Source organism: Mandrillus leucophaeus, unplaced genomic scaffold (assembly GCF_000951045.1).
Source record: "Mandrillus leucophaeus isolate KB7577 unplaced genomic scaffold, Mleu.le_1.0 Scaffold4, whole genome shotgun sequence".
Taxonomy (NCBI): Eukaryota; Metazoa; Chordata; class Mammalia; order Primates; family Cercopithecidae; genus Mandrillus; species Mandrillus leucophaeus.
Genome location: NW_012104253.1, coordinates 4,088,501 through 4,105,610, shown reverse-complemented (window position 1 = coordinate 4,105,610; position 17,110 = coordinate 4,088,501). Strand labels below are relative to the sequence as shown.

General features: G+C 60.2%; 2 protein-coding genes across 2 annotated transcripts in view; one reads left to right on the top strand and one right to left on the bottom strand.

Annotated features, from left to right (window-relative positions):
• EVL (Enah/Vasp-like) overlaps window positions 1-3,874 on the top strand; it is an 85,615-nt gene extending 81,741 nt beyond the window's left edge. The window contains exons 12-14 of the mRNA XM_011991645.1: window positions 837-903; window positions 1,374-1,431; window positions 3,338-3,874. Coding sequence (XP_011847035.1) covers window positions 837-903; window positions 1,374-1,431; window positions 3,338-3,375 — 163 coding nt within the window. The 3' untranslated portion in view covers window positions 3,376-3,874. The remainder of the gene's footprint in view (window positions 1-836; window positions 904-1,373; window positions 1,432-3,337) is intronic.
• A 1,930-nt stretch (window positions 3,875-5,804) lies between these two features.
• Window positions 5,805-17,110, bottom strand: part of DEGS2 (delta(4)-desaturase, sphingolipid 2) — a 21,844-nt gene continuing 10,538 nt past the window's right edge. The window contains exons 3-4 of the mRNA XM_011991800.1: window positions 8,448-9,190; window positions 5,805-6,296 (exon numbers count right to left, since the gene is read on the bottom strand). Of these exons, the coding sequence (XP_011847190.1) occupies window positions 6,150-6,296; window positions 8,448-9,190 (890 nt within the window). The 3' untranslated portion in view covers window positions 5,805-6,149. The remainder of the gene's footprint in view (window positions 6,297-8,447; window positions 9,191-17,110) is intronic.

The window sequence follows — 17,110 nt, the reverse complement described above, 5'->3', positions numbered from 1 at the left end:
CAGATCAATAAAAATAAAATTCAAATCAGTTATCTTAGTTCAGAAACTTTTCAAAGAAGTGGTCCATGCAAACTACCCCGAAAGAGCAAAACCAGCCAGGTGCAGTGGCTCACGCCCATAATCCCAGCACTTTGGGAGGCCCAGGTGGATGGATCACGTGAGGTCAGGAGTTCGAGACCAGCTTGGCCAACATGGTGAAACCCCATCTCTACTAAAAATACAAAAGTTAGCTGGGCTTGGTGGCACATGCCTGTAATCCCAGCTACTTGGGAGGCTGAGGTAGGAGAATCACTTGAACTTGGGAGGCAGAGGTTGCAGTGAGCCAAGATCGAACGCTGGCTCCAGCACCGGGGCTGCTGGTGTGTGTCAGGAGCGCGCCTCCAGGCTGGTGTCAACTCTGCAACTTCACATTGTACCTCCTGCTGCCGCTGCTGCTTCCCCGAGCCCCAGCTCAACGTGGAGCATGAGCTCCCAACCTGAGGAGGAGGCTGTCGATACTGTTTTTCTTTCCAGGGAGGCAGCGGGTGGGTGCGATGTTGTCACTTAAGTTGCCACCTCTGTGTAAGAGCTCTCTGATCAGAAAGCAGTTTCTTTGTTGACCCTAGCCAGCCTTGGCTCTCGGGTTGGGAAATATGGTCACAGTATCCATGGAGACCTCTCCAGGTAGAGACTGGGTCTGAGGTGGCCAGAGTCCAAAGCAAGCAGCCTCTGGAGCGAGGGGAGCAGGTGGGCCCGGCCTGAGCGCGGCCTCTGCACAACCAGCTTTCCCCCACACCCATCTCCAGCGAGGGCACCCACAGGCCCTGCTCCCACTTACCGCACCCGCCCTTTCCCAGGATGAAGCCTGCTGGGAGCGTGAATGACATGGCCCTGGATGCCTTCGACTTGGACCGGATGAAGCAGGTGAGCGTGCCCTGTGCCCTTCCCTCAGAGGCCGAGGGCAGCCAGTAGGCTGGGGACCGTCTCTGACCAGCACGGCCAGGCAGGCCCTGGGGGCCCACACGTGGCTGCCAAAAGGCCAGTCAAGGAACAGCCGTGGAGGAAAGGGGGTGCCCGAGCCTGTCCTTCGTCCCCAGCCCCTGCCATCACCAGAATTAAGATGTCCCTCAACCTTTCTGGGCACCTCCCTCAGGCCTGCCTCGGGGCGGCCCTTAGTTTCAGTGGTGTTTGCCTGAGGGAGGTGGTGGCAGGGTTTTCCCAGGCCTCCCACACCGTCCCCCTCAGCGTGGGAAGGGGCCACGAGGAGACGAGGGTGACAGATGCAACTCTGGAGAGGCCCAGGAGGCCCCGAACCCTTTGGACATAACCCAGCCCAGGCCGGCTTTTCTGTCTCCACTGCCTGTCCCTTCACCTGGACGCTCCTCTCCCAACAGGAGATCCTGGAGGAGGTGGTCAGAGAGCTCCACAAGGTGAAGGAAGAGATCATTGACGGTGAGTGGAGGCCCAGGCGGGGCCACAGGACGAGGGTCCCTGTCACCCAGGGTGGGGACCTGCAGTTTTGAGCTGAAGCCCATGCTGTACTGGGCCCTGTGAGAGATTTCATTCTTCTTACAATCTCTACTTGAGGAAACAGGCTCAGGAAAGCTCAGTGGCTTGCCTAAGAATTTGTAGCTCCCTGGTGGTGTGACACCTGAATCTGACCTTCACACCCTTGCACCCTCCTGGAAGACCCACGTGGGAAGTGCATGGAGGGGAGACCCCAGCGTCGTTCCAGAGCCAGGTCTGGTGGAAGCCACCTGAGCTTCTGTCATTTCACCCCCTGGTGGTTTATGTTGCCTTCTTGATACTGCCACCTCGAGTCACCGGTGTTGGGGTTCTGAGGGGACCACTCTGCCTTCCTGGGGGTACAGGGAGACCAAGCACTACAGAAACACCTTCCAGGCCTGAGCTCGTTCACAATCTGCCTGGTCCTGGACTGGGGCGCAGGCGGGGAGCAGCCTCAGCTCCAGAGCAGGGCGGGCCTCAATGCATCACATCCGTCCTTCTGGTTTCCACCAGAGCCTTTGAGCGCACTGGCTCAGATCTGCAGCCAGAGGAAAAGGGGGAGTCTGGGCAGGGCAGACTCAGGGGACAGAGCTGTGCAGCACAGCCTGTGCCAGCTCCCCCACCTGCCTCCCCAGCCAGGGTGACGAAGGCTGACACCTAGGTGTGTAGCTGAGTCTGGCCCCCAGGGCATCACAGTGACCTGGGCAAAAGGGTCCCACAAGCACACAGGGGTGGAGGCTGATGGCAGAGGTAAGAGGCAGGTGGGAGTCCGAAGACCCAGGCCTCCTCCTGCAGCCGGCCCACCCTTGTTTGAGCAGAGAGCACTCAGTTCCTGTTTGTCCAGTTCCCCCAAAGGCCTGGGCTGGGGAGATAAGGAGTTAACAAACGAGGGGAAAGAGGCAGCCTGGGCGATAGGCAGGCACCCAGCCAACTGGTCACACCACCTTACTACCAGGCGCCATCCGGCCTCAGGCACAGCTGGGTCAGAAACTCAGGGCCCACCACAGCCTCTCCACCTGCCGTGGTGCAGCCCCAGGTGGAGGCCACCCTGGCTGAGAGCCAGGGGAGGGGGAGGCAGGGGCTATGCCAGGGGCCCTGAGAAGCAGCTCCCTGTTGCTGGGGGACGCCTGCCCCCACCACCCCTCACCTTCTCCTAGCTGTTGGCTCTTGGCCCAACAAGGTCCATCCAGGGAGAGGCCTGAGCTGACATAGAGGAGGGGGAGTCCGGGAGGAGATGGATACCAGAGGAAGGAGGGAAAGGCCCAAATTTGGGAGGCAGGGGGTTGGTGCACTAGCTTGGGGTGGTGAGGAAGCGGGGAGGAGGCAAGAAGACAAGAGAGGCCCCGCCTCTCCTGAGGAGTGAGCAGAGCCAGGGTGGTCCCTGGGGTCCAGGGCCAAGATTTCCTGCTGACCCCTGTAGGAGCTGGAAGGGCAGAGCCTCGGCCTCCACTATGTTGGGGGAAGGGGTCCCGGGCCGTCGGCACCTGGACACCCACCTGTCCAGAGCCTACAAAGACCCTGCGTCCCCACACAAAGCAGCTCCTCACACCAGGGTTCCAGTGCCCACCACTCCTCAGCAGCAGTGAGGCCACAGGCAGGGCATCAGCCTCTGTCTCCATGCCAGGTCCTCCCCTAAAAGGGCAGTGACAGCAGGGGCCACCGCAGGAGGAATGGCAGATGAGACCCAAAGCCTTTTGTCGTCACCCCAGAGGTCTGCGCCATAGCCTGGGTGGGGCTCCCTGGAGATGGAGCGGGGCAGATACCAGGCAGGTCCACACCAGGGGTGCAGGGCCCTGATGAGCCAGGCTGCACGGTCCTGGCTGCACCTGAGCTGCCGCCCCCTGTCCCGCAGCCATCAGGCAGGAGCTGAGCGGGATCAGCACCACGTAAGGGGCCTGCCTCGCAGCGCTGAGACGTTGAGCCCATCCAGCGACAGAGGACAGCCAGGAGCCCAGCCAGCCCCAGACTCTAGTGCACCGGAGCACGCACAGGAGCCTGGGCGCGCTGCCGTGAAACGTCCTGACCTGTGACCACACGTTACAGTGAGGAAACCAAGTGCAACTCCTGGGTTTTTTAGATTCTACCTGACACAGAACACCAGGTCTGCTCATCTTTTTTGTGTTTTATATTTGCTTATTTAAGGTACATTTCTTTGGGTTTCTAGAGAGATGCCCCTAAGTCACCTGCTTCATTAGACGGTTTCCAGGTTTTCTCCCAGGTGACGCTGTTAACGCCTCAGCTGGCAGTGACCGCCGGCCCGGCGTGGCGCCACTGCACACCGCAGAGCTGTCCAGGCGCAGCTCTGTCCCCAGCGCTCATGGTGTTGAAACTGTCTGTCATGCACCACGGTGTCTGTGTCCACACAGTAATAAACAGTTTACTGTCTGCACCCTCGGGCTCAGGCCCTCGCATTGATCCGTCACACTGCAGGCTGGGGATGCCCCTTTTCAGGGAAGCGCCCGGGACCACGGTGACCAGGAGTCGTAGGTAGGAGCAAGGTGGTAGTCTTCAACAGGAACCTGGGCTCAAACATTCCCAAGCCCCGGCAGGGTGGGCTGGTGTCCTGGGGCTGGGCTTCAGGTCCTGTCTGTAGGGAACTCCCTATGGGACCCCCAGAAAGATGGCGCTTAAGAGCAGCCCACACCCCAAACCTCACAGGCCTCTGTGTGCATTCTGACGGGCAGGGCCCCGCGAGCAGCCTGTTCGGGGCAGGGACGGACGTGGGGCTCCGCAGGCACCAGGCAGATGCAAGGCAGCTTTGCCTTCTCAGCCCCACAGTCTCCTGGGAGGACCACCTGGCCTGCAATGGGCTGTCCCAGGCCCCTGCCCTGAGGCAGCAGCCAGAGACAGAGGCTCTGACCCTCGGCTTCAAGGACCCAGGGTCACCAACAGGCAGGCCTTGAGATCCTGTGACCATTCATGCCCCTAGTTCTCCCACATGACCTCCCGCGGCCACAGAGCAGTGTGCCCAGCAGTTCCCGAGGGCCATGGCACGGGAGGGAGCCAGCACTGGCCTGCTGGGACCCAGTGGCTGATCTCAAGGGCCAGCTCCTAGCACACTGCATGTCTTTGGGCTTCCTGGCAGCCCTAGCAACAGTAATAGGACTGCTCTGCCCCTTAGGAGGCTCAGCTCTCTGAGTGGCTTCGCTTAGGTCTGGTGGCACTTTTAACCCAGGGCCTGCAGACCACAGCTCAGAGCTGCTCTCTCCTGCTTCCCTGCTGCCCCCCAGGCCAGGAGTCCTGTAGTCTCCCCAGGAGAGCTCTAAGGACTGTCTTCAGAGCCACCCTCCGACCCTGGGCCCAGCCTCCAGCTTGTGGGTGAGGCCGGGACATGTCCCTTTGCGCTGTCTGCAGAAGTGTGCTGGACGAGGCACCTGTCAGGCACAGCAGGAGGAGTGGGTGCTCTGGGGCTCCCCTCGGCCTGTGGGTGTGCCTGTGTGCACAGGGAGGGGCTGCCCGGCTCAAAGTCCTGGTGCTGGGGCCAGCGGCACTTCCTTCGCAGAACAAGTCCTGGGCTCAGGCCCCTTCCCTGTGCCACTCAGCAAGCTGCCCACTCAGGGACACAGGAGCCCAGCACCATGTGGGGCCACTCCCAGGTATAGGGGGAGGCCTGTATCTCCCAGGTCAGCAGGGACGGCCCCTGGCACCCCACTCATGGAGAGGCCTTCAAGCCCTGAGTATAGCTTCAGTCTCCCTTCCTAAGTCGTGGAGGCTGACGCCGCCTTTCCCCAGGGCTGTGGTGGGAGCTGCAGGGCTGGGCCCACTCCATCCCTCTCTGGCAGGGAGGGCCTCACCCAGGGACCCCTCCTGCCTGCCCACCTCTGGGACATCAGGACCCACCCCACGCCAGCCCCTTTTCCGAGCTGGTATGGGGTGCAGACCCTCTGGGCTCAGGGATGCTCCCCGCTGCAGGAGGGGGTAGGGAGAGCAGGAGGTGAACAGGCCTGAGGGGTGTGGGCGAGGCAGGTGGTATGGGCTCAGGGGGGTGGGGGAGCCAGCCTCTGCAGGGCTTAGCCAGGCAAGGGAGCAGTGGGGTCCCCGGGCTGCTAGGAGGGGATTCTGGGCCACACAGATGACCAAAGTGAGCTTTCTGCTGTCCACACCTCAGTGTGTGTGCACATCACAGTGGCAGGCCCTCAGGGAGCACCACCCAGCAGCAGCCACCATCCCACAAAGAGCCAGGAGTGCGTGGCAGGACCTGGGCCTGGCCTGGAGGAAGCGGCACTCAGGCCTCAAGCTCCACCCATTGGGGTGGCCTAGCGCCCCATTCCCTGTGGCCAGGCTCAAGCCCAGACCACCCCCTCAGAGCACAATCCACGGGCTGTGAAACAAACGCTGGGTTTAATGTAGGGCACAGGCACCCCAGAGAAGTCAGCTCCGTGGGGACCGTGGGCTCAGAGCATGCAGGTCACGATGGGGCAGGGCCAGGTCTCACCTGGTGAGGCCCAAACAGGGAGGGCCACGCTGAAGGTCCAGGGCAACTCCACGTGCAGGTGGAGCCCTGAAGCCCACACTGCTGTCTCCAGGTGTGGCTGCCCAGGACACTCCTCGGGGACAAGGGCAGCAGTCCAGGGTACAGGAAGGAAATGCAGCCCCTCGGTGCTGGGGCGTGAGGCCAAGGGGCCGGTGGGGGACGATGACCGCCACCAGGAGGCAGCCCGGGCTCACAGGCCGTCCTTTGCCAGCCTGTACACCCGCTTCACCCTGGCGTAGGGCCCCAGGGAGTCCTCAAACACAAAATCCCAGAGCACCTTCACCCACGAGTGGTGCTGTGGCAGGTGGTCGTAGTACTCGGGCGCCATCTTCCGCACCTGTAGAGAGGAGGGCGGGGCTGAGGGGCTGGTTCTCCTCGGGGCCGCACCCGTGAGCACACTCAGACACCCGAGCACACGTGGCGGGCGTGCACACACACACTCATGTACAGACATGTTTGCGTGCACACACACACACACGGGTGTACGTAATGCACACACACTGTCGCCTCTGGGGTGCCCACGTCCAGCTCAGCCAAACACAAGGCCACCCTTCTGGCCCTCCCTGCCACCTACCATTCCCTGGGTGCCCAGAAGGCTGGTGCTGGCTGCTGGAGGGCCTGGTGGCCTGAGCTGAGCCCAGGACGCTATGGCAGAGGCACCCACAGGCTCGGCTCGGAGCGCCTGCCCCAGGTGGTAGTTGCAGAATTCAGTGCCCCACTCCACTTGGCCCCACCCCACCTTCTGGTCTGGCAGACCCCACCGCTGGGGGGGGTTCTCCCCGCGGTGCCTGCACAGTGCTGAGTGCCTACCTGAGTCCTGCCAAGCCACGGTGTCACGCCCATGCATCTCAGCCCTGTGACCCGCCAACCTCGGCCTCAGCCAGCCTCACTGCTTGTCACATTCCAAGGGCCTCTTGAGCACCTGCTGTCCCCTCCAGCCTTTGTTCTACACACACACCCCCACCCACCTCCTCCAGGAAGTGCTCCCAGCTTCAGCACCTGCAATTGCACCACCACCACGCCACCCCATTGCTCAACAGCATGCAGCCTTGGCCCAGCTTCCACCACAGGGATGCCCTTCCTGCCCCTTCTGCGCCCCGTCACCTCCTAAGGATGCTCTCAGGACGCAGGGAGCCCGGCCGCAAAGCCAGGGCAGCAGGGCCACAGGAGGCGGGGCCGGCACCAGGCACCCAGAGCCCCTCACTTTGCTCAGGAGAGGTAAAGGCCCGTGGCTAACAGCAGGCACTCACGCCAACTTGGGTCCGGATTCTTGCTCTGCCACCTCCTGAGATGGGCACCTCTCCCGTCTGCACCCTGTCACCTCCCCCGTCTGCACCCTGTCACCTCCTGAGATGGGCACCTCTCTCCCTGTGCCTCATCACCTCCTGAGGCAGGCACCTCTCCCTTCCCGCCCCGTCACCTCCTGAGGCGGGCACCTCTCTCCCTGCACCTCTGCCTTATGTATACAACAGGGACAATGGATGAGGAGGCAGCTGCTTCCTGGGCTGTGGTGAGGTTCAAGTGAGATGATGCCTGGTGCAGAGCACCGCCTTGGTACTGCCAGCCGGAATGGCAGTACCATGGCCCAGGCTTGGAATTCGGTCTGAGGGATTCCAGAGTCACACAAGCCAGGGTGCACACACACATGCACAAACACCTGCATACCCGGGTAAGCGCTCACACATAACCACACACACAGAGACGGGCGCGCACGCTCAAGCACACATACAAATGCCTGCACACGTGGGCAGGCATCCACACACCGTCACAGGGCAGACATGCTCACACACAGACACAGGCACACCCCGGTGCACACAGGCGCACACTCAGGCGCTCGAACACCTCCCCAGTGCCACCTCCTCCCGCCCCCTTTGCCTGCAGGTCACTCCAGCTCTTTCCAGACAGCCAGAGGCTACCAAGGCGCAGACTGGCAATGGCTGAGGGACGGCTCCTCCTCCCCCTTCCCCTTCCTCCTTTCTCATTCAGAAATTCTCCAGCTCCCGGTCTCCTGAGGCAGAGGTGCCCATACCTGGGACTTCCACTCCCCATCAGCTCTGGCCAAGCCCCTTGGGCTGCAAAGAGCGAGGCCCACCCTGTCCTCTCTGGCCCCTGGAGGGTCACAGGGCAATGGCAAGGAATGACAGGGAAAGAGCCTGCAGATGGGAAGGGTAATGCTCCCCATGCAGTGTTGCTATGCGCCCCGCTTCAAGGAAGACACCCCGTCAGTGTCATGGCGGCTTCAGGCAGCCTGAACTGTGAAATGCCTCTCAGACCCTACTTCCCTGAATGCTTCAGCCTCCAGCAGAGGACTCGCCTGTGTTGTGTGGCCTTTCCTCCTGCCCTGGGGACAAGTGCAAGTGGCCATGCTATGACCAGCACAAAAAGGGAGAGGCTGCTGGGTATGACCCAAGGCCCTTCCAGGGCCTCCACCTCCTCAGATGGCCGTGCAGTCCTGCCCTGCCACAGCCCTGCCGCCCCAGCCACATACCAGGGGCAGGCTGTAGCCCGGGATGCTGGGGAAGTCGTGGTGCTCCACGTGGTAGCCCACGTTGAAGGTGATCCAGTTGAGGGGCCCATAGTAGGAGTAGGTCTCGTGGCCCTTGAGGAACATGTAGTGCTCGGCCACGAAGTGGCCCGAGATGGGATGTAGGCCCAGGCCCAGGAGGGAGCTGGCCAGCAGGTAGACCATGGGCTTGAGCCCCCAGAGGGCAAAGATGGCCACATCGGCCGCCAGCTGCACCAGCGTGTTGAGCACCTCCATGCGGGTCACGGCCTTGGGGTGGACGCAGAGGGGCCGCAGCGAGTAGAAGAAGGGCTGCAGCACCAGCCAGAGCAGCTTACGGGCGGGCGTGCAGAAGAACCAGCCCTCCAGACGCGTGGGCACGTCCACGTCCAGCCCATCACCACCCAGGTAGCGGTGGTGGTCCACGTGGTACTTCTTGAAGGAGGCGGCATAGGGCACACCCACAGGCAAATTGGCAAACACGGCCAGCCAGCGGTTGCGCGCCGCGCAGCCCGTGCCAAAGGCCGCATTGTGTGAGATGTCGTGGATGGCCAGCGTCAGCGAGTGGTTCACGCAGCCTCCGAAGGCGTAGGCCCAGAAGAGCAGCCAGCGCCAGGCCAGCCTGCGCACCAGCCAGCAGGCCAGCAGCTGCATCAGCACCAGCACCAGCACCGCCCACTTGAGGCGCGGGTCCGGCCGCATCAGGGCCTTGATGGCCGGGTACTTAGCTGCAAGGAAGACAGGGAGGTGTGAGGCCCTGCTCAGTGGGGTTGCACCCCACCCTCCTCCGCACGCTCCTTCCCACTGCGGTGGCCAAGGGGTGAGAAGGCAGGAGTGGCCAGCAAACCTCGCTGGTCCCTTTGCCCCTGCACACAGGCCCTGTCCCTCGAGGGCCTGCTGCTCCCCTCCCCCGACCGAGCCTCATCCCGCCAGACTCAGAAGTCAGGACTCCAGCAGAGGTACATACAGCCCACGCTGGCAGCCAGGCCCTGCTGCTCCCTGAGCCAGGCCTCATCCCAGCTTGTTCCCACCTAGTAGGTCCGGGCCAGCGGGGACGATTCAGAGGCTATGCCTCAGTTCAGGCACACTGGGGGCCTCAGCCCAGAGGTCGGGGCCCAGCGCCCGCAGCAAAGTGGTCCCAGGCAGGGAAGCAATGTCCCCTGTCAGGCAAAGCAAGGAGGACCTACTGGCAGCTCCCACTCAGGAAGGCTCTGGCCCAGGCACAGGGCTAAGGAGTCGCATGCGAAGTCCCCTTTGTGTGCCTGGATGTAGGCTGAGACCGCAGGTCCAAGGGCACCACTGCCCACTGCCTCCCTCTTACCCAGGGACGCCCCTGCCCCCAGGGCAGTAGCCAACCTACCTGGGGGCCGGCCAGCTCCAGCCCCACTCCCACCCTAAGCCCGGCCCCGCTCCCAGTCCCCGTTCCACAGGCAACCAGCTGCTGCTTCCCCTTGGAAGGAGGCCAAGCCTTGGGGCAAGAGGGAGGGGCAGGCCACACCTGTGCCAGGTGAGCCACAAGCAAGCAGCTCTGGGGAGGGCCAGCCCAGGCCTCCAGCTCTTGGGTGCAGACAAGCATCAGCCACTCCTGCACCCTTCAGAAGCGAGAGCCACGACAGAGCCTGGCAGCCCTGACCTTGAAGAGTGAGCCTCACTTTCCCCATCTGCTAAACAGAGATACTAAGTTCTCCCTGTGTGGTGCGGCCTCAGGGTCCCTCCCCACGCCCTGTGCAGCCCACCTTCAGGGAGCACCGTGCCCTTCCTGCTTTCCTCGGCACCTCCTAGGACTCAGCTGCCCTCCAAGCCCCAGCCTGCCTTCAGGGACTCCACTTTGGACCACCAGAGAGGAGAAACCTGCACACAGAAGGACACCAGTGCCCACCCTGCCAGCCCCTCACCCAGCCCCAGTTACGGGCTGGTCCTGTCTCCTATGGGTGTGCTGGGGCCTCCAGAGCCGCTGGGAGCCCAGAAACAGCCACTGGGCTGGCCCATCCCACAAGCATGCCCCTAAGTCCCCTCTGCGTGAACTCTGGGCTGTTTCTAACTTGGCGCATCTGGCAGGAGGCCTAGTGCAGGCAGGTCCCAACAAGCCTCAGGGGCCCATCCCCAGCCATGACCTGGCCAACAGCAGGGGCCCCCCCAGCCTACGTCTTCCCATCTGGGAAATGGGGATGCCGTTCCTCTATGTCCATCAGGCTGTGGGGAGGCCAGCACGATAGTCTGAGCCCGGGGGGTGCCAGCGCTCAGTAGGCACGAGCTGGTGCTGTTGTCATTAAAGGTGCTCTGAGAGTAAGAGCTGGTCTTGGGGCAATGACCTGGCCCTGGCTTGTTTTAACAAGAGCAGGCCCAAAGCTTACAGGCCCGGGAGCCGCCAGCTAGAAGTAACTAAAAACTGGGCAGTGCATGAGGTAGCTGAGCACGGGCAGCACAGGCGTGACTCAAGGAGGAAACAGATGCAGGGAGCCCCAGGTCACCTCACCTGCCTGCAGGCACCTGCTGGACTGCAGCGCGGGGCTGAGGGACCCCCAAGGAGTTGAACGAGCAGAGAATGGCACTCAGGGAGCCCGAGACGCCCACACTGCTGGTACAGGGGCTCCTGCCAAAGGCCCGGGGCCCAGAGAAGCTTTGCTAGAGCAGGAGCCCCGTGACAGTTCTGAAAACAGTAGCTTCTGGAGCTTTGCACCCAAGGAGTTCCAGAGGTGGCATAGGCTGGGAGTCCCAACCCACTGAGGCAGAGAGGCCTCACTGAACACCCCAGCCTCCAGTGGCCCCCCAGAAGCCTTGTCTTAGGAATGGGTCTACTCTGCACCCACCCAAGAAGGTCAGTTAACTAACTCCTTGCCAGGAGAAAACAACCCACGCTCTTTGCAAAGATTGCAAAGATCTACCATCTTCAGCTTCAGAGCGCCCAGGTCCCTGGGGGAGTGGGAGTGGGGACATGCCAGGAACACTCGCGACCACGCCGTGCAGACTGGATGTGCAGGAGAGGGCCGTGGCTGAGGTCACCCTGGGTGCAGTCAGGATGGGGTAGTAACTGAAGCCATGGCTTGGAAGTGGTTAGCTGCTAGGGGTCACAGAGGTTCAGGGACAAGAAGAGAGTGCAGGCGTCCCTGGACTTAGCCAGGTTATGGCGTCTCAGCAGGAGCCGTTCCGGTGCAGCCCAAGGCAAGGCAAGGGTGAGATGAGGTGGCGAGGATGGGTCCGTCGAGGGCATCGGGCAGGGAGGGCAACAGGAAGGCACCAGAGGATGGCAGGATGGGAAGGAGATGTCAGGGTGGGCGTCATGGAGAAGGCAAGGGGCGCCAGAGCTGAGTGCCAAGGGGACTCAGGAACTCCTCAAGAGCTATGGAGTGTGTCTGTCAAGGTGTTTCCAGACTGGCAGAGGGTAAGTGGACTGAGTGGGGAAGGCCTGCCCACAACGTGGACCAGCACCATCCAGTCAGCTGGGGCCCCGATAGAACAAAAAGGCAGAGGCGAGGGTCTCCCTCCTGTCTTTCCCTCCCTCTCTCCCTCCTCCCATCCCTCTCTCCTTCTCCCCCTGCTTCCCTCTCTTGGAGCTGTACACATGCTTCTCTAGTCCTTGGATATCAAAACTCCAGCCTTTGGACTCCAGGAACCACACCAGCACCCCCTACCCTCCATCTGCTTTCAGACCTTCAATACCATACTGAGGGTTCCACCATCGACTTCCCTGGTTCTGAGGCCCTCAGACTCAGACTGAACCATGCTACCCCTACTGCCACCCCGGGTCTCCAGCTTGCAGACAGTCTGTCATGGGACTTTACAGCCTCCATAATCACATGAGCCAATTCCCCTAATAAATCCCCTCTTTGAATGGATAGATGATAGGTAGATAGGTAGGTAGGTAGGCAGGTAGGTAGACAGACAGACAGACAGATAGATAGATGATAGATCGATCGATCCAGGCATGGTGGCTTATACTGTAATCCCAGCACTTTGGGAGGCTGAGGCAGGAGGTTTGCTTGAGCCCAGGAGGTCAGGATGAGCCTGGGCAATACAGCAAGACCTTATTATGCAAAAAGTTTAAAAATTAGCCAGGTGTGGTGGTGTGTGCCTATGGTCCCAGTTACTTGGGAGGCTGAGGTGGGAAGATCGCTTGAGCCCAGGAGTTCGGGGCTGCAGTAAGCCGTGATTACACCACTGCACTCCAGCCTGGGTGACAGTAATGGTAAAAATAGATAGATAGATAGATAGATAGATAGATAGATAGATAGATAGATAGATAGATAGATAGATAGATAGATAGATGATAGATAATAGATGAGAGAGAGAGATACACACACACATACATAGATACATAGATCCTATCAGTTCTGTCTCTGGAGAACACTGACCAATTCGGGGCCTCTTCCAGGGGCTCAAGGAAAGGGGGACAGGGAGAATGGGTGGGACTGGGGAGTGGGAGTCAATGGGTTCCATGGCCTTGGGCTCCATCTTCTCTGGGTCACAAGAGAGGGGAAAGCCCAAGGCAGAGAAGGACAGGGAGAAACACAGCTCCCTGGCAGCCCCGCGAGGAACTGCAGACCTGCAATTCCTGGCTAGACACCCAAACCTCGCCCAGCCGGGGAGCTCTGTCCTGCTGTGGGCACTCAGCTGACCTCCGGAGTGACTCTGCCCTCCCAGACCTCCAGCCTGGATGGCAGGAGTAGCTGGGTGACACATGTGCCTTGAGGGCTCTCTGCTTCATGGGGTAGCACAGAGCCCGACGTGCACAGCCACCTGGAACCAAGATACACAGATCCACACAGACAGTTTCCAGCAGTGGCCCCAGGTGAGGCACGAGGCATCTGGGCAGGTGGCCATGAACAACAGCTGTTGCTAGAAGTCACCCTGTCCAGGCAGGACACAGAAATGAAGGGTCTGAGGTCCAGGGAGGTGCAAAGAAGGGCCCATGAACGTGCAGCAAGGCTGACAGAGCCAAGACTTGAACTCACGACCCCCGACTCCAGGCCTGCACAATGCTGAGCAGGGCCCTGATATGGACTCGGACTCCATCAGCAGTGATGCAGTGCTTGGCTACACTGCCACAAAGCACCCAGAGAAAATCCTGGATCAGGGTTGGGCGCAGTGGCTCACACCTGTAATCCCAGCACTTTGGGAGGCCAAGATGGGCAGATCACCTGAGGTCAGGAGTTCAAGACCAGCCTGGCCAACATGGCGAAACCCCATCTCTACTAAAAATACAAAAATTAGCTGGACAAGGTGGCATGCGCCTGTAGTCCCAGCTACTTGGGAGGCTGAGGCAGGAAAATTGCTTGAACCCAAGAGGCAAAGGTTGCGGTGAGCCAAGATCCCACCACTGGACTCCAGTCTGGCAACAAAATGTCTCAAAAAAAAAAAAGTCATGGATCAGGCTCAATCAGACTCCTGTGCGCCCTTGGGCAAGCCCCTGTCCCTCTCTGGACCTGTCTCCTCAGTCTCCATCTGTAAGGCATCTGCTCTGACAGCCTCTGTGGCTGTGAGCATATGGACATGGGGTCTTCCCTAGGGGCCCATGGGAAAGAAGGGGCAGCCGGTGCCAAGGTGTGAAACGTCTGGCACCAGCAGATCTGCACACTTACATCAGTTAGGCTCGCTCATAAAATTCCAGAGGGCAGAGTCGGAGGCAGGGCCTGCTGAAGGGAGGCCAGCCCAAAGCTCCCTGCACCCGCAGGACAGTTGTATCACCCTGGTGCGACTCTAATGAGTTACAGCTTTTGCCCAGAAATTCTCCTGACAAATCCACTGAGCCACTGAGCAGAGGGACTGCATCAGAAACAGACAGCCAGGCCAGAGAGGCTGCTGTGCCCTTGCCTCCAAGAGTGGCAGAGACAGGGCCCACCCCATGTCAGACTCCTCCTCTCAGTCACAGGCTACTCCACCCCTGCCCCTCCTGACTGGCTGGCAATAAAGTCACTTTTGTCTTGTCCCCAGCAGGGCTACCAAAAGCTAAGGGGCCTCTTACTACCTCCACACTGGACCCCTCTGAGCCCCCAAGCCCTGGCTCTGGCAACATCTAGGGAGACCTGTTCTACCACCTTCCCAGGGAGGCCAAATGCCATCGCACGACAGTCACTCACTGGCCATATGGGAGGTGCCCCTTGTCACTGCCTGTCATCACTCCATCATTCCACCTCTGCCGCCACCTGCTTCCCAGCTCCCTGTTCCACCACAAAGCTGCTCAGGGTTGACAATGTCACCTGGTGGCCGCAGCAGGAAGTGCTTCCATACAGCGTGGCCTTTCCCCCACCCATCCACGGCTGAGCAACCCGACCTGGGACAAGCCTCTCCTCACAAAGGCAGCAAAGTCCTCCTAATCCCCTCCCTCCTAAACGTCTTCCTCCCTAGCCCTGGCCTAATGCTCCGGGAAGCCACCTACCCACAGCTTCCATCCCTGCCACCTGAGGTTTTGTGCCAAGAGACAAGCCTGACCCTGTCCATTGTGGAAGGCACCCTGGGACCTAATTGGATCTGGCAATTGTGGAAAGTGCTCACCTTCTCACCGGCCGCTCACTAAACCTGCCTTTCATTTCCAGTGACAAATATGTACTGAAGGTCTGGGAGCAGCCAGGCCCATGTACATTACAGAGATGGGGCTGCCCTGCAGCCATGCAGCTCCGTGGCTGGGAGATGGAGCCCCAAGTTCCTCTCGTGGCTCTGGCAGTTTGGTTCTGGATTTTACCAGTTACCACTGACAGAGCCCCAGTCCCGGCCTTTCTGAAGCAAATAATCTAGCAACGGCCAGCAGTCTCGCTTCCGGGTTTTCCTCTTTTGTTTTTCTTTATTTGAATTTTTGTATTACCATGTGTGCCGTGCTTTCATAATTTAAAAACAAACAAAATTACAAAGCTATTCATTTTCAAAAAAAAAAAAACAAACCCAGAGCTTGCCTTTTACTCCACCGGCCACGCCTGGCTGGATCTCTGATGGGACCAGTTTTGCTGGCTCCGGTCCTGCCCTTTCAGGCCAGGCAGCCTCAGCCCTGGCCTAGGAGACCCCACTTTCGTAGGAAGTTATGTGCTGGGGAGCATGTCTCCCTCCCAGGCAGGAGCTGGAGACGGACTTTGGCCCCAACCCACAGAGCTCCTGGAGCCAGCTCTTTGCAAGGACTTCCTGGATTCTGACTCTGAGATTATGATCTTTATTGAACATCCCTGAGCACCCAGGAGCTTGGCATGGGCTGCAGGAGCCAACTGGGTGGGGCAGGAGGCTGCCTGAGCACCAGCCTGGCCCGTGTGTTCCCAGGCAAGTTGCTACCCCTCTCGGAGCCTCACTCCTGCCTCTTCTATAGAGAGATGCTGGCAGTTCACAGCATTTCTGCGAGGACTGGGAATAGCACAGGCATGGAGACTATTCCCTGCCCTTAGGGAAACGACAGGCCTTGCCAGGTCTATCTCTGAGACATTAACTATTATCGCAGCTGATACTCACGAGTCCGGGAATAAGCACTTTACGTATCACCTCATTTCATCTGCACAACAGCCCCATTAGGAAGGTATGATTTATTAACCCCTTTTAATTCGCCCAGGCCTCAACTCCTTCCTCTGTTTACAGACTCATCCGTGGCTAATGAGTGGGTGTCAGGGTCCTTGCCAGGAGTTCAGCTCCACATCCAAGCTCCTGAACTGTGCCCCCAAAGAGCCCAGAGCCCAGAGGGCTTGTAGCCATGGAGGGGAACCCAGAGGAGGGGTCCCCATCCAGCTGGGCCAGGCCTGGGAGCAGTGGAGGCCTTTCTGCAGGAGATGGGACTGAACTAAGCGAGCAAAGCTAACCAAGAGAGAGCCTGGCAGAGCAGGGAGGAGGGACATTCACCCGGGAAACAGCTTGTGCCAGTGCCAGGGAAGGAGGGAATGGCACGTTCCAAGCATATTAGCTGAAACTAACAGGTGGAAAGGAAGCCCCTGCTTCCTCCACGCAGGAAAAGGAGCGTGGGTCAAGCTGGAGAGCCGGCCCTGAGGACTTGTGATCCCCAAGCCCTGGCCCCAGGTGCCTCTCCCTCTTCCAAGTCTTTCAACCTTCCTAGTCACCCACTCCAGAAAGCCTCCTGGATTGGTTCCAGGGCCTGTGGCTTCCCTCTTTAGAGAGAGCTCCTTCCCATGTCCCGGAGGCCCAAGTACCATCCCGGGCACCTTCCCAGCTGAGGTCTCATCTCGTCCTCACACCTACTCTGCCTGGTAGGACGACTGCCCGTTTTGCAGATTGGGAAAGTGAGGCCACAGCCCAGAGTGTCTGGGTCCCTCCAGGTGGCCCTGGGTAGGCCCAGCTCCTATTCTACGGATATGAGTTCCTAGGGACCAGGACACTGGCTGCCATGTGCCTCTTGCCTTTTCCACATGGGGCCAGATACCCAGTGAGTGCTGTGAGAGGAAGCTGGGGACAACCAGGGGAGGGGACAGAAACGCAAACAGGGCCAAGCAGGCCCCTGCTTCAACCTCAGCCCCACCTCAGACCTGCTGAGGGGCAGTAGCCAGGACACCTGCCCTGTTCACATCATGAGCAGGGAGGAAGGGTCAGATGACCCCCAAGGTTCGTCCCGGCTCTCCCCAGGAGCTCCACCGCGTAGGGGAGGCAGCTACCGCTGCTGGGACCAGACGATGCTGGGCTGCAGCTCACCTCCCAGGAGAAACCACAGCAGTCACAAACCCACACAG